The 22,633-nt window shown below is 37.4% G+C and overlaps 1 protein-coding gene across 2 annotated transcripts in view; it reads left to right on the forward strand.

Annotated features, from left to right (window-relative positions):
• SEC22A (SEC22 homolog A, vesicle trafficking protein) overlaps positions 1 to 22,633 on the forward strand; it is an 85,246-nt gene that overhangs the window by 57,122 nt on the left and 5,491 nt on the right. For both annotated transcript variants that reach the window (XM_027535719.1, XM_027535667.1), the window contains 2 exons: positions 754 to 869; positions 14,475 to 14,540. In XM_027535719.1, coding sequence (XP_027391520.1) covers positions 754 to 869; positions 14,475 to 14,540 — 182 coding nt within the window. The remainder of the gene's footprint in view (positions 1 to 753; positions 870 to 14,474; positions 14,541 to 22,633) is intronic.

A 22,633-nucleotide genomic window follows, 5' to 3' on the forward strand; every position in this document is an offset into this window, starting at 1 on the left:
CTCTATAGTTAATTTTGTTAACTGCAGAATGATGAAGGGAAGCTATTGTATATCTAAATGTGTTATACCGTAAAGTCCCGATGGATAGGGCATGTGTCTGTAAAATAAACTGGTCACTTCATCAACTGTTGTTTTATCTTCAAGTGGTCTTCAGAGACCAGGAGCCTCATAACTGTAAGAGTCCATTCTATTACAGAGTTCAAATCAGTGGTTATAGATGAGCTTTCGCATATACCCTGTGGTATTTATAGCCCTGGGACCCAAATAAGGAAGAGCTTTGCTTAAAAGCAAGCTATGTTTGTCCTTTAAAATGTTTCCTAAGCATTTTCAGAAAAAATAGGAATTATGCAGTGAATTTCTGAGCAAAGTCACCTTCGCAAATATTTGCAGCTAAAAAAATATACATATTTGCAGCTACTTGTAAATGGTAGACATATTTAGGCAATAAGATTTTTTTCCTATATGGTTTACTGGCGAATGTGAGAACTCCTTAGCGCTATGTACCTCAAATGCAAATTAGGTGTCTTTGTTAAAAATGTAGAAAAAAAGTTAACTTGAGTTCAAGGGAATGAAGCTGTCATGTCAGACATTTTGCATTTTAAAAAATATGTAATTTGTAAGGCATAATAATTTTTTGAAGATGCACCAATATTTGATCCATATAAATTAAGCAGTGAATTTCATTTTATATAAGTATAGGTATTGATGTGAGATATTGATGTTCATTTCTGATCATTTTTTTTTATTTTTCAGCTCACCAGAGACTGGAACCAGCAACTCTTTCAGGGATTGTGGCATTTATCCTTAGTCTTTTATGTGCTGCTCTGAATTTAATTCGAGGCTTTCATGCCATAGAAAGTCTCCTGCAGGTACTGTGCTATTTTTGCAATTTCAGATGACTGTGCCTTTTGATTCCACTTGTTACACAATTGATTTAGATTTGGTTATTAGTACAACTTAATGTGCTCAGATTTTGTATCCTTTATACTACTCTAGTTTCCTCTCCCCTTAAAAACACTACTTTCTAGTTGGCTTCTTCGACTTAACTAACAAATATTTATTTATTATCTGCTCTGCAGGAGGCACTGCTTAGAGGTATTCTGGAGAAACCAAGATATGTGTGACAAGGGCCTTGCAGTCTCAGGCCCTGGAATTGAATTGGGAGGCAGAGAAGTCCACAAATAAATGACAAGTACAGAGAGTTTGAAGGAGGAGTCAGGATACGAGCAGGAAGCTCTGAGGGGGGCGGTGAGCAGGACCTGGAAGCACCTGAGTAGACAGAGATAAGCAGAAGAAAGAGGAGAGCACTCATAGGCAGGTTTTCATCCTGCTTTTGGATTTCCTACCTAGTTATCTCCTTTTTTTCTTTTTTATTGATGGCTACCTCTGAAATCGCTAATTTTTTCAGATATTGCCAACTATTTTGTTTTCCAGAGGAGTTTCTTCCGGAGACTATAGCTATCAGAACATACTTTTTCTCTTACTTTTTGTAAACTTTTGAAACTTCCTTTCTTGAAGTTACACACATCTCCCCTTTTCCTTTCCCTGTTTTTACTCACATTCTCTGAAGAGTTTTTGACACTTACACATTGTAAATTAGTTCTTTTTTTTTTTGGCCAGTATTATGCTAAAAATATCATTTGTAAGAACCCAGTCAAGGCACTTTATATTCTGTTTTAAAGTTGCTGTTAGTTTGGGGAATACGCAAGAGAGTGGCATCTTGAGTACCCTCTGAAAGTCCTCAGCCATATGAAGCCAAGAGCAGAGGACATCACAGCTTTCAGGCAGCAGAGCTATCCCTCCAGGGGGATTGGGGGTCTTCTTATGACTTCCCAGCTCCTCTCCTGAACATCCGGGCCTGTAGGTAAAGCCCCTGTTCCCTTTCAGGCACAGGGCAGCTGGCTGCTGTCTCTGGGCATTCCTGCCCTGGTTGCTGAGCTGTTTAGCTTTATTCTAGTAAGGCATCAATTTCAAACCACTTAAACAACCTGCCAGAAAGAAAGAAAGGCAATTTGGAGACTGCTGACTGGAAAAAGCTAATAAATAAGATCTTCTCTTGCCTTTAAAAAAAAAAAAAAAAACCTGATATAGTGGAAAGAACAGTCACATAGAAGTGTGAGAGCTGATTTTTGTTTGTGGAAGAGTGAGAGAGAGAGTTGACTCCAGCTGAGCTGATTAGCTCTGTGACCTTGAATTGTTCACCTTACTTTCTGGTTCCTCAGTTTCATTTCTTATAAAATGAAGGAGACTTCCCTGGTAGTCCAGTGGTTAATAAGACTCCTTACTGGGGATTGAACCCCTGTCCTCTCCAATGCAGGGGACATGGGTTCAATCCCCAGTAAGGGAATTAAGGTTTCCACATGGTGTGCAGCACAACCAAAAAAAAAAAAAAATGGCAAAATACATCCAAATAAATCCATCATCTTAAAAAAAAAAAAGTGAATGGTGAATGGATAAACAGATTTCAGCAAACTATACAGTGGAATATTATTCAGTAATAAAAAGAAGTGAGCTATCAAGCTACAAAAAGACATGGCTAAACCTTAAGTTCATATTGCTTAATGAAAGAAGCCAGTTTGAAAAAAAAAACTATATACTAAGTGATTTTAACTATACGACATTTTGAAAAAGGCAAAACTCTAAAGACAATAAGTGAAAAGGTTTGGAGGGATGGAGGAAGGGAGCATGAGGATTTTCGGGCAGTGAAACTGTTCTTATTATAATGGTGGTTGTGTCCTTATAGTGCACATATAGTGTTAGTTGCTCAGTCATGTCTGACCCATTTGCGACTCCAAGGACTGTAGCCCACCAGGCTGCTCTGTCCATGGAATTCTCCAGGCAAGAATACTGGAGTGGGTAGCCATTCTTTTCTCCAGGGAATCTTCCCAACCCCGGGATCGAACCTGGGTCTCCTGCATTGCAAGCAGATTCTTTACTGTCTGAGCCGCCAGGGAAGCCCAATGTCATTATACATTTGTCAAAACCAGTAGAATGTACAACACAAAGAGTGGGCCCTAATGTAAACCATGGACTTCAGTTAATAATAGTATGTCACTATTGGTTCATCAGTTGCAATGTTAGTGCATGATGTTAATGATAGAGGAAAGTGAGTAGGGGAAAGAGTGGATATATGGGAACTCGCTGTACCATCTGCTTAAATTTTCTGTAAACCTGAAACTGCTCTAAAGATAGCAGTCTGTTCATCCGTACACACACCTCCCCACTACCACCAAATTAAAGCAAAGACTGGAGGCACATTCTCTGACTTTGATATTTCATTAGGTGTGGCTCTACTTAGTTAAAGTACAGCTTGTTACACTTGGCCAGCTCTTAAGAAATGGTGGATGGGGCTTTCTTTTCTAACAGAGTGGCAGAGTGTTCCCCTTCACACGGGCCAGGTAGGGACACCAGAGCCCTAGCCAGAATGGAGCCTGGGTTCAGGAGTCTGATCTGTATTTCATAGTCAGATATACAAATTTTTGCTGTCTGAGAACTATGGCCATTTTGAGAAAGCCACTGAGAGACAGAGCAGGTTCTCTGAAATTGTACCCACCAGTCTCTCTCAGCTTGGCCCCCAGCTCCCCTCATCAAGATGTCCTGGGAAATAACTGTAATTTGCATTAATTTGCACAAGGAAAGTCTGGAAAGATAAGAAACCAATAAATGTAGTGGGAACTGGATAGATAGGAAGCAGAGTAGGATTGGGAATCTTCACAATATGTATCTTCTTAATTTTTACTTTTTGAACCATATAAATATATGACATTTAGATTTTAAATGCTAAAAATTAATATTTATTAGCACCTATTATGTAATCTGGAAAACACTTTTCTTAATCCAAATTAATAGGTAGATTTTCAAGAAACAGAAATTTCAGGCAGAGTAAAGGTATATGTTTTCATGGAGGGTAAGAGGAAGCTGAGCATTTTCCCTACATTTTTGAAGCTTCTTATTGTCTCTTAGAGTCTACAGTTTCCCTAGGAGCTTCAGGGTTTTTTATTTTAAACGGTTCCTTAAAACTGTGGTGGTGGGGTATGAAAGCAGCATGGGGTGAATTATGAATGGGAAGTTACAGTGGTCTTTTATAGTTTGGGATGCTTATATCTTTGAAGATGTGTCTTTCTGATGGTTGATATGGAATTCTTTTTCACTGTCGTCCTAGACTAAATTCACCCCAACAACATTGCTTTCTCACTTGACCCGGGGAACTGTAAATTGTTCCATGTAGGGTTTTTAGCTGTCTGGAGGCTAGGGACACCTGGTTATGTTACTCTCTCAGCATTGTTTTAAGTCTTTGTTCTGCCATAACCCAAATACACTCATCAACAGTTGAGGTTCCTAAAACAGTGCTGCTTTAAGAGAGGAGTGAGGGAACAAAAGAGTACAAAGTTGGGGGAATGTAATCTACAGGTACTTTGTCACTCGTTGGTAGTTTTAAGGTATTTTCCAGCAAATTTTGATCCTCTCACCTAAATGAGAATTACTGCTTTTGGAAATTCACTGGACCAAAAGTAGAGATTCCCATTGTTCCAATTATTGGGGTTTTTACATCTGTATAGAGAGAATGTTCTGGTAAGTGACTGGAACTTGGAGATATGTTTCCTTGTCTTGTAATGAAAATAATGAAGGAGTGCTATGTAGTGTTGGATTCCTGAAAGATGGAATGGACAATAGGCTAACAAATGGAGAAAAATGTGATTGCAGAGAGCACTGTGATAAACTTAGAGCTCTTAGCAGGATGAGTTTAGGCTTGCAAACTAGATTAACTTCAACAGTACATCCTTTATAGCTTGAATTAACCTGAAAGAAAATATATACAAAATTAGGGACCTGAGTTCTCTCTCTTTTACTCTTCCCTCAGCATCTCTTTTATCATTGTTTGTGACTTGTGTTGGTTAAAATGTTCTTTTTATTCTCATTAAAGCCACTGAACTTAAGACATACTTCTTAGCCTTTTCTCCTTCATCACTGTACTTTGTGTTCAGAATAATCTCTACAGTTGCTGTAGATTATTTTTGATCAATAAAGTAGATCTTTTTGAGGTGGTCCACTGTGTAGACTTGAGTGCAAAATCCCGAACATGGGTCTTAAACCTTTATCTGTTCTGAACTTACCTGTATCTAATCACACCCCACTGGTACAGACTTAGTCATATGGCCGCACCTATCTGTAAGAGAAGCTGGACATGAAGCTCAGCAGCCATGCCCCCAGTTAAAATGCAAGGGTGCTAAAGAAAAAAAAGACATAGCTATCACAGAACTGGAAATAGTTTTCATTCCAATCCCTAAGAAAGGCAATGCCAGAGAATGCTCAAACTACAGCACAATTGCACTCATCTCACACGCTAGTTGGAGAAGGAAATGGCAACCCACTCTAGTACTCTTGCCTGGGAAATCCCATGGACAGAGGAGCCTGGTAGGCTGCAGTCCATGGGGTCGCTGAGGGTTGGACACAACTGAGTGACTTCACTTTCACTTTTTACTTTCATGCATTGGAGAAGGAAATGGCAACCCACTCCAGTGTTCTTGCCTGGAGAATCCCAAGGACGAGGGAGCCTGGTGGGCTGCCGTCTATGGGGTCGCACAGAGTTGGACACGACTGAAGCGACTTAGCAGCAGCAGATCATAGTAGTAACAGAGGAAGTGCCAAGACAGTACCTAGATTAAGTGGCCTCAGCATTTCTTTAATACTTGATTTAAAAGCAAAGGTTTTATTTGGGGGCCATATTTTTAGATCTAGCTGAAAATGTATAGTATGTGTCCTGAGTGTGAACAATATATTGATATTAATTTCAAATTTGATTTTTTAAGGCTGTGAATTCTAAATACTCTCCTTAAGTATTAAAACTGATTGCCACATTTATCTCCTAGTATGTAACTTGGTGCCTGAGGCAATTTAAATTTGAGAACCCACAGGAATTAACATTCCTGTGTAGTTAATGTCTTTGAAGGTTCAGCACAAGTTTGTTTCTTCTGGATTAATAACTGATTCTTAGGGTGATAACAAGCGATTTATTACAATGCCCAGTACTGAAGTTTTTCTTTGGTATCTAAGTTCAGACTGGGGAGGTTTAGGATGAGTACAGCTCTTTTTCAAGTTGGTAAATTTGATTTGGTGTTCACAGTAACGTGTAAATTAGATTATTTTCGCTCATTTCCATACTTTGTTCTGGGTTTAGACATGTTATTGTGAATTGACACCTCACGAATGCATAAGCTTTTATCACATTGGGCTTACTTTTCCTGTGTGCTTTTAAGGATCAGCCTTGGAACGATGATCTTAATTAGGCTGATGCCAACCAGAAGTAATTCACATGTGGTGCACTAGAAAAAAAAACGAGTATTCTGATACAGAATTGGAAATGCTGACCTAGAAGTCAGAATACCTGGGTCACATTTGCCAATAGCAAACTTTGTGACCTTGGATGGGTTATTTTACCTTCTTGGATCTCATTTTTCTATTTTGCTAGAGGAAAGTTTTAGACTACATAGGCTCAAGGATCACTTCATTACTACGGCTCTGATTCTAAAATTGTTTGTTCAGTTCAGTTCAGTCGCTCAGTCGTGTGCGACTCTTTGCGACCCCAAATTGTTTGTAATGGATACTATAACTAAAAGTCAACTTGCTTTTATTCCTGGAGTTCTTTATTTCCCATAGATTTGTTACTACCTTTTAAACAAATTATGTACCTATTAAAGCTCAATGAAAGTTTTTATTTCTTTAGTAGTATTATATCTATGTTAAGACGCAGTGATTGCTTTCTTAAAAAAAATAAATGCATTTTTCATGTGCTCTGTGCATAAAGAGTTGGAAGGAAAAGTATAAAGAAAAAAAGAAAAATCTCCCAATTTTCTCTTATTTTATTCATATCTACCATATATATACACACATATCATACCATTATGTAACTTTGTGTCCTTTTTTTCACTGAAGTTTAAAAAGTGAATGTTTCTCAATTATTACAGACCTTTAAATAGTATCATTCTAATACATTTTGTGGCTATCATAGGAAGCTTCTGCTTACCTTGACATCCTCATTTTAAAAAATTCTTTCCTTTTATTAGTTATTTCTCAAGCAGTATATTGATATCCTAGCATCCTCTGAAGGTGAATATGATTTTAAAACATTTGAACTCTTTACTTCAGCCCTTTCTTCCCTGCCCCACCCTTAATCCCATCTCCTGTCCACCCTGCCCCCACTGACTCCCACTTTTGTCTCTCTCTAAACCTCTGCCCCATGTTTCCCCAGCCTGTAGCTATTCATCTGTTTTTCATATGCTTCCTCTCTACTGGCTCTGTTCTCTCAGCTCATAAGTATGTTATAGCCTGCTGATCTTAAAAAAAACAAACAAAACACCCCTAAAAAACTTCTAGATGTATGTTCCCTCCTAATATTTTGAAAGCATAGACTACACTGTGCCCCTATTCCCTTACCTCTGTTCTCTTGGTTGACCATGATCCCTTTCTGCCCTTATAATTCTTTCAGTGACCATTAAGTTCACCTGTGTCCTTCGGGTAACCAGATACTGCAGCCGCTCTAGAGGTCTTGTTTTACGTGTCCTGTCTTATCACACATGTTGTTCAGTGCTTGCTTTTGAAAATAATTCATTGTTTAAATTCAAAAATAATGTTTATTTTAGAAAACTTAGAACCAAATAAAATAGATCACTGTTAATAGTTTCATGGTTTACTTTATTCTTGACATAATCTCATCCCTTCATTTCCATGAAACAATTTTTCCTATTGTATCTTTTTTCCTTTCTCTTCTTGTTGTTCAGTTTATTTGGTAAATTTTGTCCTCCACCTGTCCTTTAAATTGTAGGGTTTGTGTCATGTGCTTGGCTTTATATTCTTTTAAGTCTACATCTTCTTGGATATTTTCATAATGACTTTTAAAAAAGTTAATGTGTGTATATCTACAGACATCAATAGTCATGCATACACAAGTAAAATATGTACATGGTAAATTTCAAGCCTGTAATTTTCATAATAGGCAATTCTCTTCCCATTTCTCCTCCCCAGAGTCAACCACTGGTGTATCCTTCTAGAGAGACTATGTGCATATGTTAGTGAAATGAAGTGAAAGTTGCCCAGTTGTGTCTGACTCTTTGCAACCCCATGGACTATACAGTCCGTGGAGTTCTCTAGGCCAGAATACTGGAGTGGGTAGCCGTTCCCTTCTCCAGGGGATCTTCCCAACCCAGGAATTGAACCCAGGTCTCCTGCATTGCAGGTGGATTCTTTACCAGTGAGCCACCAGGGGAGCCCATATATGTTAATACGTATGTATTTATAGATTTACTTATATATTCTTTTAAAATTATTCCTTTGTAAATGTCAGTGTATTATTCATATTGATTTGAATCTTTTTCCATCTAACTATGTAAATCATTTCATGGCAGTATATAGAGATTCTTGTTAGTGACTGAAAAGCATTTTTTTTTTTTCATTTGTATCCCTGTTTCCCCCACCACACACCATTTTATTTTGAAAGAATTCAGACTTACAGAAAGGTTTTAAAAAGCAATACAATTAACAGCTACCAAACCATTCAATGCCACAGTAATCCAAGTCTGTGCCCCAACCAGTAATGCTGACGAAGCTGGAGTTGAACGGTTCTATGAAGACCTACAACTAACACCCAGAAAAGATGTCCTTTTCATTATAGGGGACTGGAATGCAAAAGTAGGAAGTCAAGAAACACCTGGAGTAACAGGCAAATTTGGCCTTGGAATACAGAATGAAGCAGGGCAAAGGCTAACAGAGTTTTGACAAGAGAATGCACTTGTCATAGCAAACACCCTCTTCCAACAGTGAAAGAGAAGACTACCATGGACATCAGCAGATGGTCAATATAGAAATCATATTGATTATATTCTTTTCAGTCAAAGATGTAGAATCTATACAGTCAGCAAAAACAAGACCGGGAACTGACTGTGGCTCAGATCATGAACTTCTTATTTCCAAATTCAGACTTAAATTGAAGAAAGTAAGGAAAACCACTAGGCCATTCAGGTATGACCTAAATCAAATGCCTTACAATTATATAGTGGAAGTGACAAATAGATTCAAGGGTTTAGATCTGATAGACAGTGCCTGAAGAACTATGGATGGAGGTTCATGACATTGTACAAGAGGCAGTGATCAAGACCATCTCCAAGAAAAAGAAATGCAAAAAGGCAAAATGGTTGCATGAGGAGGCCTTACAAATAGCTGAGAAAAGAAGAGAAGCTAAAGGCAAAGGAGAAAACGAAAGATATACCCATTCGAATGTGGAGTTCCAATGAATAGCAAGGAGAGATAAGTGATCAATGCAAAGAAATAGAGGAAAACAATAGAATGGGAAAAACTAGAGATTTCTTCAAGAAAATTAGAGATACCAGGGAAAATTTTCATGCAAAGGGCACAATAAAGGAAAGAAATGTTACGGACCTAACACAGGCAAAAGATATTAAGAAGAGGTGGCAAGAATACACAGAAGAATTATACAAAAAAGATCTTCATGACCCAGATAACCACGATGGTGTGATCACTCACCTATAGCCAGACTTCCTGGAATGCAAAGTCAAGTGAGCCTTAGGAAGCATCACTACGAACAAAGCTAGTGGAGGTGTTGGAATTCCAGCTGAGCTATTTCAAATCCTAAAAGATGATGCTGTGAAAGTGCTGCACTCAATATGCCAGCAAATTTGGAAAACTCAGCAGTGGCCCCAGGACTGGAAAAGGTCAGTTTTCATTCCAATCCCAAAGAAAGGCAATGCCAAAGAATGTTCAAGCTACCCCACAATTGCCCTCATCTCACACACTAGCAAAGTAATGCTCAAAATCCTCCAAGCCAGGCTTCAGTAGTACATGAACCATGAACTTCCAGATGTTCAAGCTGGTTTTAGAAAAGGCAGAGGAACCAGAGATGTAATTGCCAACATATGTTGGATCACTGAAAAAGCCAGAGAGTTCCAGAAAAACATCTATTTCTGCTTTATTGACTTTGCCAAAGCCTTTGACTGTGTGGAATCCAACAAACTGTGGAAAATTCTTAAAGGGATGGAAATATCAGACCACCTGACCTGCCTCCTGAGAAATCTGTATGCAAGTCAAGAAGCAACAGTTAGAACTGGACATGGAACAACAGATTGGTTCCAAATCAGGAAAGGAGTATGTCAAGGCTGCATATTGTCACCCTGCTTATTTAACTTATATGTAGAGTACATCATGAGAAATGCCGGGCTGGATGAAGCATAAGCTGGAATCAAGATTACTGTGAAAAATATCAATAACCTCAGATATGCAGATGACACCACCCTTATGGCAGAAAGCAAAGAAGAACTAAAGAGCCTCTTGATGAAAGTGAAAGAGGAGAGTGAAAATGTTGGCTTAAAGCTCAACATTCATAAAACTAAGATCATGGCATCTGGTCCCATCACTTCATGGCAAATAGATGAGGAAACAGTTGAAACAGTGAGAGACTTTATTTTGGGGGGCTCCAAAAATTTGGGGGGGCTCACTGCAGATGGTGACTGCAGTCATGAAATTAAAAGACACTTGCTCCTTGGAAGGAAAGCTATGAAATTAAAAGACACTTACTCCTTGGAAGAAAAGCTATGATCAACCTAGACAGCATATTAAAAAGCAAAGACATTACTTTGCCAACAAAGATCTATCTAGTCAAAGCTACGGTTTTTCCAGTAGTCATGTATGGATGTGAGAGTTGGACTATATAGAAAGCTGAGCACTAAAGAATTGATGCTTTTAAACTGTGGTGTTGAAGACTCTTGAGCCTTCCTTGGACAGCAAGCAGATCCAACCAGTCCATCCTAAAGGAAATCAGTCCTGAATATTCATTGGAAGGACTGGTGCTAAAGCTGAAGCTCCAACACTTTGGCTCCAGTACTTTACCTGATGTGAAGTACTGACTCGTTGGAAAAGTCCCTGATGCTGTGAAAGATTGAAAGCGGGAGAAGAAGGAGACGACAGAGGATTAGATAGTTGGATGGAATCACCGACTTGATGGACATGAATTTGAGTAAGCTCCGGAAGTTGTTGATGGACAGGGAAGCCTGGCATGCTGCAGTCCATGGGGTTACAAAGATTCAGACACGACTGAGTGACTGAACTGAACTGTTACATACCTGCCATTCTTTCTTCCTTTCTCTCTTTATTTTCTTTTTTTCTGAATCATTGGAAAGTAAAATTGTCAGTATTATGACAGATGTATTCCAAAATTATTCAATATGTCTGTCTTTAGGACTAGAACATTCTCCTGCGTAATCACAATACCTTTATTAAACCAAAGAAACTGAAGACCAATGCTGCTGCTGCTGCTGCTAAGTCACTTCAGTCGTGTCCGACTCTGTGCAACCCCATAGATGGCAGCCCACTAGGCTCCTCTGTCCCTGGGATTCTCCAGGCAAGAATACTGGAGTGGGTTGCCATTTCCTTCTCCAATGCGTGAAAGTGAAGTCGCTCAGTCGTGTCTGACTCTTCACAACCCCATGGACTGCAGCCTACCAGGCTCCTCCGCCCATGGGATTTTCCAGGCCACAGTACTGGAGTGGGGTGCCATTGCCTTCTCCAGAAGACCAATGCAGTATTAGCTAATAATAAAATCTATTTTTAGATTTCACAATTCATATTTGACCCCAAATATCCTTTATATTTATATTTTTTCCTCTCTACAGTCTATCAGCCAGTCAAGAAATATATTTTGCATTTCGTTGTCATACTCCTTTATTTCATTTAACTACTATTTAAATATTTGACTACTGAACTAGATCTCTAGGTTAAACTCTTCCCTGAAGCTGACTTAAATGGCTACTAAACTTATTTTTTGAATATCTCATGAGCAACTCCAAAATACCTGAGTCCAGAATGAACTCATATTTTCTTCCCTCAAGCCCATTTTTCCTCCTATATTCCCAACTTAGTGTTTGTGCATGCTTAGTCTCTCAGTCGTGTCCGACTTTTTGTGACTCCATGGACTGTAGCCCGCCAGGCTCCTCTGTCCATGGGGATTCTCCAGGCAAGAATACTGGAGTGGGTTGCTACGCCCTCCTCCAGGGGATCTTCCCAACCCAGGAATCGAACCCAGGTCTCCCACATTGCAGCACCTGAACCACCAGGAAAGGCCAACTTAGTGTATGGTATCATTCAAATGTTGCCTAAATAGGAGACCTTGGAGTCATCCTATCCTCTTAAAACTGTACAAGCTACTCCGTTTGCCTGGAATTCTTGTCCTACCTTGCCTACTGGTTTATCCTTCAAGATGCAAATTAAGCTTTACTTTCTGTGACAAACCTTCCCTGATCCTTTTTTTCTCCAGAATTAAATGTGTCTCCAGTAGGCTCCCTTAGTACCCTATACATACACCTATCCCATCAGTTACCACTTTGGATGTAAATTGTTACTTTCTATATCTGCCTTCCTGATTAGAGTTGAGCTTCCTCATTTTGTGTTAACTTGTTTTCTGTCCTTGGTTGCATAACACAGTACTTGGGCCATCAGTGTTTAATGAATGACTATTTTTTGAAAGAAGAATATGTTTATAAATATTCTCTTTACTAAGTGGAAATAAAGATTTTCCAAAGCACAACTCAATTTGGCATTCATTTGTTGAATTCCCACTTTGTGCACAGTTTCTTGCAAGTAGTAAGATTCATTTTCTTCCTTGAAGGATGGTTAGGATCTCAGTGAGAAAACAAGGCTAGCACATTAGAGATTTAAACAATATTGAAAGGTAATCCTAATTATCTGATAAATGATGCATATAGTAACCTTTGAGAAGGAGAAATTAGTGAATGTTTTTGAATACTTACTGTGTCCGTTACTGTTCTTTGTGTTTCCAAATATTATTGATATTTCATTGACTCTGTACAACTTTTATTTTCAAAAAAGGGAATTGGAGTTAAATATTAATAATAGTCCATGGTCATACAGCTAGCTAATAAATAAAGATTTGAACCCAGTTCTGATCTACTCCAGAAACATGCTGTTAAGTGTTCCAAAGGCAATTAAGAGAGTTATAAAGTGATAGTGTAAATTTAGGGAAAATATAATATTCGATTTTAAGACAATAATGAAATTATTGTATAGCCCCACGGTTAAAGGTTATGTAATCATTACAAATTAAATGGTTGAGAAATATTTAGTATCTTAAGAACATGTTTTATGATATAGTGTGAAGTACTAAAAAATACATAAAAGTATGATTCCATTTTTTCAAAGTACATATATTTTTGTACAGAAAGGATTAGAAGGAAGTACATAAATGGTTAGCAGTAATTCTCCCAAAATTGTGATATTATGTACTATGTGAGTTTCTTCTTTGTAACATTTTGTTTCAGGTTCTCTACAATGAACATGAACTTTTATAATCAAAAAAGATCATTGAAAGGACAGAAGAAAAAACAATCAAGCAGAACTTATTTAAAAGTCTTAGAATTATTAAAGTAGAAGGGCTTTTTCTTGACCTTCCTTGTCTCTGGTATAGAACTGGTCTAACCATCCCAGACAGATTAATGGTTTCTATTTTAAGATCCTCTCACTAGGATAAGCCATTTTCTCTCTGCCTTACAGGCACTTCTGTTGCCCAATAGCAAATGGAAAAGGAATTGTTCGCTTTATGTTATTTCAAGAACTCATGGTCCTGAGAGACACTCCCATGTCTTCTGAAAATTTTTATTGTATAGAGAGATTTTTTTTTCTAAAATAAGGGCCAAATTTAATGTTTCTACCTAGAAGAAAAGAAATTTGATGCTCCTGCGTGGGCTTTATGTTCTACTCCATCAAAAGACATGAGAAATACAGATATTTAAAAGGAACCAAAGAGGAGTAGAAAAAAATGGGTTTTTACGTGTCTCTATTAGTTTTCTTTTAAAAGAAATACTCTTATGCATAATCTATCTCTGTTTTTCCTGAGTGATTTTAACATAATACATGTCACTGAATTTCCTCATTGGGATTTAGCACACTCTAGTGGACAGTAGCTTTTCAATTTTAGTTGTCTTTTTAAAAAATTTTAATCATGTCAAATGACTTCATTGGACAGTTTGGTGATGTGCTAGTTCTAGATGTAAACTATCAGTATTTATTTGAGTCAAATAGTAATCCCAATAAGCAGGCCTAGCTTTATAGGCTGCTGGGGTATTGTATATTTTCATATGGTTTCTTTAGTGGAAAGTAGAGACACGTTTAACGTTACGCGGAAACTTGTTTCCATTGGCTTTCATCTTCTCTTGGGTAAGATATAATTGATGGGGAAGCCCAGACCTAGAAGAACACTGGTAGTCTTCCCCTACCTCACACTCTCAGGTTCTTATGATGTGTTTTATGTTTCTCTTTTAGGACTCTTGAGTATTTTTATATTCCACTTTTGAAAATTTTGACCATTTGTGCATAAAGGTCATATCCTATCCCAATGGATTGTTTTTGGAAATGGGCTTCCACAGAAAGAATAACTTTTTATTTTATTTTTGCAGAGTGATGGTGAGGACTTAAATTACATTGTTGCATTTTTTCTTGGAACAGCAGCCTGCCTTTACCAGGTAGGTTCTCTCTCATTTTTAAGAAATACCTTCCTGTTATTGCTCATTTCAGGTATCATTTCTAATTAACTTCTTGTGCGCTTTAAATAAGATAATGTCTGAGTTCTTTGCCTCGTTTTTCAGTTTGAGCCTCTGTTAGCTTTGTGACCCTTTTGAATGAACATAGATCCCAGTGAATTCAGTGTTAGCCCTCTTCCTGTGCTGGGGCTTCATTGGCAGCAGGTCATCAGCCTGTGGCAGTAAAGGCTACTTCTAGATATTCTGGTGACTTATTATTCTACTTGCAGCCTCTGCTTCTACTCCAGGTTGAGGATTTTGTATTTTTGAGGTCTGTGAAGAGGGAACAGCAAAAGCAGGATTTTAGGATATTTAATTTAGCAATGATGAATAGGGCAGATTGTCAGAGCAGAGAGACTACAAGTAATGATATTAGTTTTGAGGCAGAAGGTAATGAAAGCCTAAACTATGGTAATGGCAGTGAAAGTGAAAGTGGCTCAGTTGTTTCCAGCTCTTTGCAACCACATGGACTACACAGTCCATGGAATTCTCCAGGCCAGAATACTGGAGTGGGTAGCCTACCCCTTCTCTAGGTAATGGCAGTAGGGATAGGAAAAGAAAGGACGCTGAGAAGGAAGACTCCCTGAGATTCGAAGACCAGGTAGATCTGAGACTTCAGGAGAGAGGAGGTTTTGTACCTGAATCATAGGGAGATACATACTCTCATTTACAAGACCAGAGGAGGCACAGATATGTTAGAGAAGGGAGATTTAACCATGCTGATTACCCAGATTCAAGTGTTTTTGTTGAAACATGTTAGAGCAAGCAAGGCCTTTTGACTTAACACTTATAGGTGTCACATTTCTCTGTCTTGCATAGAAAAATGTTAGATGCAGTCCTGCAAATAAAAGGGTACCTAAAACTCAGAAGAAATCTTTAGGGAAATATATTAAATATATGCATTTGACTTTTATGTGAAGACATTAGAAATTTTAGTTTCAGTGGCCCCATTTTTTAAATTCCCCTAGTTTTTCTTAATCATTTATATTAGCTTTAGAAATTGTTTTTCTGTCAAATTTGACAGATTGAGTTATAATGAATGACATTTCATGCAGGAGATATGAAAGCTTGTCTTCATTGATGTCACACGTATTTTAATTTTATGAAATATTCTTGTGCAGATTTCGTCCTTTAATCTCTACAGGCTATCACAGAGGGTATATCATCCTCACTTTTTTGAAAAAGAGAAATCTGAAGCAGTTTCAATACTATCCTGAGATCACATAGCCAGCAAGTGGTAGATTCAGAACTGAACTGGGTCTTCAGATTTTAAATGTCATATTCATTCCACTATATCATGCTATCTCTAAGCAAAATTCCTATATTTGCATAACTTTTATAATGCTGTAAGTGTATAACTTAATAACATATGCACTATTTCATATTCTAAAACAATGTGAGGTAAATATTAACTTTAAAATAGTCTCATGAATGATTATCCTTATAAAATATACTTTTAGCTGTTTTACCTTAATGAAATAATTTTAAATGCTAATAATAATGCAAAAATGTGTTGAGCTCTTCCTTTGTGGTAAGCCCTTTACATTCCTTACGCCATTTGATCCTCAAAGAAAGCCCCACACTAATCCTATTATTATCACCATTTTTCACAGCAGCCTAGACCGTTCTTACAGTCAGTCAGTGACTTGAAGCTAAGTGATCTTAGAACCAGTGCTCTTGCCAAGGATAGGCATACCTCTGTAACTTTCTCAGAACAGATGAAAGTATTGATAGTTTTAAGAGTAGCCTCATGATGGAGCAATGTCACCCAGGTCTTCTTTTAACTTGAGAAGTAAACAGATAAATACTTTAAAAAAGAAAATTAAAAAAACAATGTCCTTCATATTGACAGGCTTGAAACTGAATGCTTTCCAAATATGATTAGCATATTTCTATAATTTCCCCATAGGAAGAATTAAGTAGCTTTTACCATGTGATATGCTGTATCTCCAATTTCAGGATATTTTTTAATCTCCTTTAGATCAGACCTCAAAGACTGCTACTGCATGGTTTGTTGCCTTTTCCTCCAGGCTCTGGATACTTACAGAATCACAGGGTTCAGTGAGATAGAGATCATCTTGATATGGAACATTTACAATAGGAAATCTGGGAATTCCCTGGCAGTTCAGTGGTTAGAACTCCATGCTTCCACAGCAGAGGGCATGGACTCAATTCCTGATCTGGGCACTAACATCCTGCAAGCTGCATTGCATGACCAAAAACATAAAATAGGAAATCAGAAGAAACTAGAGATTGTGCTTTTCCTTCTGTGTTTTATTTTGGAAACCTTTAGACTTATAGAAAAGTTGAGAAACTGGTACACCTAGAATCACCAGTTGTTAACATTTCACAACATTTGCTTTAATCTCATTCTTTTTTTGTATGTTTTTGTATATGGGGTATATGCTCATTGTTTACAATGTAAGTTGCAGATAAAATGAATATGTGAAGTTGTTTTTCTTATTAGACTCTTTATTTTGAGATAATTAGACTCACCTGGAGTCATAAAGCGTGCTTACGTAACATTTATCCATTTCCCCGCAATGTAACCACCTTGGAAAGCTATAATACAACATCACAGTGCATATTGATGCTGTCAAGTATATAACAGTCCTTACCATAAAGACTCCTCATGTTGCCCTTTATAGTTCCCTCCTGCCCCAGCCCCAACCCCTCTTTAATCTCTGGCAACCACTCCTGTGTTCTCCATTAATATAATTTTCTCATTTTGAATGTGTTATATGAATGGACCCACATAGTATATATAACCTTTTGTGGTTGGCATTTTTTATTCAGCATAATATTCTGAAGGCTTATCCGTGCATGTGTCAGTGGTTTGTTCCTTTTTATTGCTGAATTGTATTCCATGGTATGGCTGTACCACAGTTTGTTTGATCTTTCACTCATTTAAAGGACATCTGAATTGTTTCTAGTTTTTGGCTATTATAAATAAAGGTGCTATAAACTTTCATGGTTGGGATTTTGTGTGAAAAAATTCTTCATTTCTCTGAGCTCAGTGCCCAGGAGGACAATTACTGGGCCGTGGTAGTTGCATGCTTATTAAGAAACAAACAGTTTTCCAGAGTAGTGTACCATTTTACATTTGGCATTGTGTGAATGACCTAGTTTCTCTGCATCCTTGTCAGCGTTTGGTGTTGTCTGTATTTTTTTTTTTAAGCCATTCTGATAAATGTGTAGTGATAATCTCATTGTGGTTTTAATTTTCATTTTCCTAGGGGCTAATGATGTTGAAAATAGTTTCATGTTTGCCACCTGTGTATCATCTTGGGTGAAATGTCTGTTCATGTCTTTCGCCTATTTTCTAATGGGATTGTTTGTCTTTTACTGTTGAGTTTGAGAGTTCTTTATATATTTTAGATATTAGTCCTTTGTCAGATATGTAGCAAATATCTTCTCCCAGTCTTTGCTTATCTTTTCATCCTCTTAAGAGTCTTTTGTAGTTCAAGTATTTTAAATTTTTATGAAGTTTAATTTATCAGTTTTTCCTTTTTTTCCCTCTACTGAATTGCTTTTGCATTGAAAAAATCTGTTGGGCATGTTTATGTGGATCTGTTTCTGGAGCCTCTATTCTGTTCTGTTGATCTATGTGTCTGTTCCTCTGCCAGTACCATACAGTTTTGATTACTTATGCTATTAGTAAGTCTTTAAAAAAAAAAAAAAGATTATTTTTATTTTTTGGCTGTGGTGGGTCTTTGTTGCTGCACATGGGCTTTCTCTAGTTACCGTGAGCAGGGGCTGCTCTTCACTGGTGTGTGGGCTTCTCACTATGATGGCTTCTGTTGTTGCAGAGCACAGGCTCTAGGTGTACAGACTTCAGCAGCTGTAGCACGTGGGCTCAGTAGTCGTGGCACACAGGCTTAGTTGCTCCAGAGCATGTGGGATCTTCCTGGGCCAGGGATTGAACCAGTGTCCCCTGCATTGCAAGGTGGATTCTTAACCACTGGACCACCAGGAAAACCCTAATAAGTCTTACAATTTTCTTAATAGTTATAGAGCTATCCACATAATTGTTTACAATGGATGGTTTGCATTTTATGAGGAAATTGTCCATTTCACTTAAGTTATCAAATTTGTGTGTTGGATGGTTGTGGTATTCCCTTACTATCCTTTTGATGTCTATAGGATATGTAGTGATATTTCTTATTTCAGTCCTCATATTGATCATTTGTATCTTCTCTTTTCTTGATCATTCTTATTAATTTCATTGATCTTCTCACAGAGCCTGTTCCTTGTTTTATTGTTTTTTTTCCTATTTTCTATTTTATTGATTTCTGCACTACCTCCGTGGTTTCTTTCCTCATGTTTGCTCTGGGTTTATTTGACTCTTCTTTTCCAGGGTTCTTGAGGTGAGAGCTTAGATGATTTGATTTGAGAATTTTCTCTTTTTTAATGTGTACATTTAATATTACAGATTTCCCTCTTAGTACTTCTTTAGTTCTATTCCATACTTTGAGATGTTGTATTTTCATTTAATTCAGTGTATTTAAAATTTTTTTCCTTGCAGTTTCCTCTTTGGCCTGTGGATTATTTAGAATTGTGTTGCTTAGTTTCCAAGTGTTTGGATATTTTCATTTTCTTTCCATTATTGTAGTTTGATTCCATTGTAGTTTGATAACATAGTCTGTGTGATTTCAGTTATTTTACATTTGTTGAGGTTTGTTCTGTGGCCCAGAATATGTTTTGTCTTGGTATATATTTCATGGGCACTTGAATAGAATGTGTATTCTGTTGTTGTTAAGTGAGTGTTCTGTAAATGTTGATTAGCTTCTGTTGGTTGATAGTGTTGCTCAGTGTTTATATGTCTTTGCTGATTTTTCTGGCTAGTTCTATCAATTGTTGGGCTTCCCAGGTGGCACCAGTGGTAAAGAATCCACCTGCCAATGCAGGAGACATAAGAGATGCGGATTTGATCCCTGGTTCAAGAAGATCCCTGGAGGAGGAAATGGCAACCCATTCCAGTATCTTTGCCTAGAGAATCCCATGGACAGAGGAGCCTGGTGGGCTATATGGGATCCATGGGGTCCATGGGGTCACAAAGAGCTGGACATGCCTGAAGCGACTTAGCATACATGCATACTCAGAGGAGTATTGAAATTTTCAACTATAGTTGTGTATTTGTGTATTTATTATTTGAGTTCTATCAGTTTTTGCATCTCTGTTGTTTGGTTCATACACATTTAGGATTGCTCCATCTTCTTAATTGATTGATCTGTTTATCATTATATCCCTCTCTGTCCCTGGTTATTTTTGCTTTCTTTGAAATATTTTTACTTATTCATTTTTATTTTTTGGTCACACTTTCTGTTTCTTAGTTTCTCGACCAGGGATGCAACTTGTGCACCCTGCAGTAGAAACGTGGAGTCTGGACCACCCGGAAAGTCCCAAAATATTTTTATATTTACCTAATAGTAGGATAGCCACTCATGCTTGCCTTTGGTTAGTGTTTGCATGCTACATCTTTTTCAATCCTTTTACTTTAAACTTGCCTGTATCATTTGAAGTGAGTTTCTAGTAGATAACATAGAGTTTGTTATGTTTTTTTAATACATCCTGCCAATCTCTATCTTTTAATTGCTATATTTAAGCCATTTATATCCAGTGTAGCTATTAACATGTTAAGGTTTTTGTCTGCCTTCTTGTATTTTGTTTTCAGCTTTTTCATTTTTATGTTTTATTGTTTGTGTCTTCCTGTGGATTACTTGAACTTTTTTTTAGAACTCCATTTTGTTTTATCTATAATGTTTTTGAATGTATTTCTTTGGATGACTTTTTAAATATTGCTCTAAGGTACTACATTTTACTTACTCAGTTTACTGGTGTCATCATTTTACTAGTTCAGGTGAAGCATAGAAATTGTAACTCTTTATATTTCTTTGTCCTCCTCTATTTATAATTGTCTTAAATATTTCCTCTACATATATTTAGAAACATATCAGACCCTGTTACAATTTTTACTTCAATCATCAAACATAATTTAGAAAATTCTTAAAAAGGCAAAGCTAGTCATTAACATGTATTTTTGCTGTACTCCTTTTCTATCCAGTGTTCCAAGGTTCCTTTTTTTTTGGTTTCCTTTCTGTCTAGAGAACTTCCTTTAGCCATTCCTTTAGAGTATATTTGTAGGTGATGAATTCTCTTCGTCTTCTGTCATCTGCTGCCGCTGCTGCTAAGTTGCTTCAGTTGTGTCCGACTCTGTGCGACCCCATAGACGGCAGCCCACCAGGCTCCGCCGTCCCTGGGATTCTCCAGGCAAGAACACTGGAGTGGGTTCTGTCATCTGAGAATGTCTTTATTTTTCCTTCATTCCTAAAGGATATTTTTGTTGGATATAGGATTCTGGATTGACAGCTAATTTTCTTTCAACACTTGAAAAATGTTGTTCCACTCTTATCTGAACTTCATAGCTTCTGATGAGAAATCCATTGCCTTTTTAATGCCAAGTGGAGGTGAATTTCTGCAGTCCTTCTTAGTCTCTAGTGATACACCATGGGGTGGGGTTGAGGGACTCCTACCATCCAGTGGAAATCAAAGTTCTGGCTTCCCACTTGCCTTCTCTGAAGCCCTGGAGAATTAGAACATTAGCATTAGAGCCTTAGAGCATGATAGGCTCCCCACATAGGCTTTGATGGGGTGAATGTGGGTGGTCACAGTTTGTGTGTGTGTATGTTTGGCTTTTTTGGTTTGTTTTGGTTTGGTTCTGGTGCTATTTGGCTGTAGTAGAATAGTTGTTGTGTACAAGTTTCTGTAGTGGAAAATCGCGTCACTCTTGGTCTTTTGGCTAGAGAAAGCAAAATTTTATTGAGTTTTGTTTGTTTTGTTGGTGTGCGTCCAGTGGTTTTCTACTTGTCAGCTTCTTCAGCTCCAAGTGTGGGGTATATGAGGCAAAACAAACAAACAAACTTAGGTAATTTACCAATGTGTCATTCCTTGAGACTTAAGGTCCTTAGCGTGTCTTCCTTCTTCTCTTTATCATCCAGAGTCATCTGATACTTGTTTGATATATCATGTCCAGGGTTTTTAGTTGTATCTAGTGGAAAGAATAGAGGAAAGTGCATCGACTCCATCTTCCCAGAAGCAGAGGTTCCTGCAGTTTTTTTTTTTTTTAAAGTAAGTTACAAACATCAAGATATTTCACCTCTGGAAACTTCAGCATGTGTCTTTTGAGACCAGAGACATCGTTCTGTTGTACATAGCCATGATACCTTTATCACACCCAAGAAATTTAACATTGATACAATATTACCTAACATAGGATTCATATTCAGATTATGTTGTCTCCAAAATGTTTTCTATAGCTCTTTTCCTCTGATTTCAAATTGTGCATTGTGCATTGTGTGTTTGGTTGTTGTGTATCTTTTAACCTACAATGCCATCTCCTGGCCTTTTTGTTGTTCTATTTTGTTTTGGTCTTTCATAACCCTGACATTTTTTAACAGTCCAGGAAAATACCTTATAGAATGCCCCATAATCTAGATGTGTCTCTTGTGATTAGATTCAGGTTAGTTATTTTGGTGACCATACTATGTAGTATAGTATTCTGTATACCTCTAATTTCATAAGTCAAGAGGCATGTAATAAATTTGATCATTGATTAAGTGATGCCTAACAGATATCTCCATTGCAAAATTATCTTTTTCCTCTTTGTAATTAATAAGTAATCTGTGGGGTACAGACCATTATCTTTAAAGCCTTTGAAAACCACAAATTAAATATTTATTTTAAAAAAATACGAGGTACTCTAGCTCTTCTTCATAGTAGAATTTCCAGTTAATAAATGTAGAGAATGATGGAAATTGAAAGCAACTGTTTGGCAAACACCTGTGGCAGGCAGGAATCATCAATAGATACTAAAATTAGTGGGCAAAATATGATGGGATAGAAATCTACATAATCTCAAAGTATCCTCCTACAGGATACTGATTACAAGGAGAAAAATAGTAACTAGTGGAGAAACCTGTTGGATACCACCTTACCAAAAGATGAGAGTTAATAAGTAATTTGACACATCACACATT

Source organism: Bos indicus x Bos taurus, chromosome 1 (assembly GCF_003369695.1).
Source record: "Bos indicus x Bos taurus breed Angus x Brahman F1 hybrid chromosome 1, Bos_hybrid_MaternalHap_v2.0, whole genome shotgun sequence".
Lineage (NCBI taxonomy): Eukaryota > Metazoa > Chordata > Mammalia > Artiodactyla > Bovidae > Bos > Bos indicus x Bos taurus.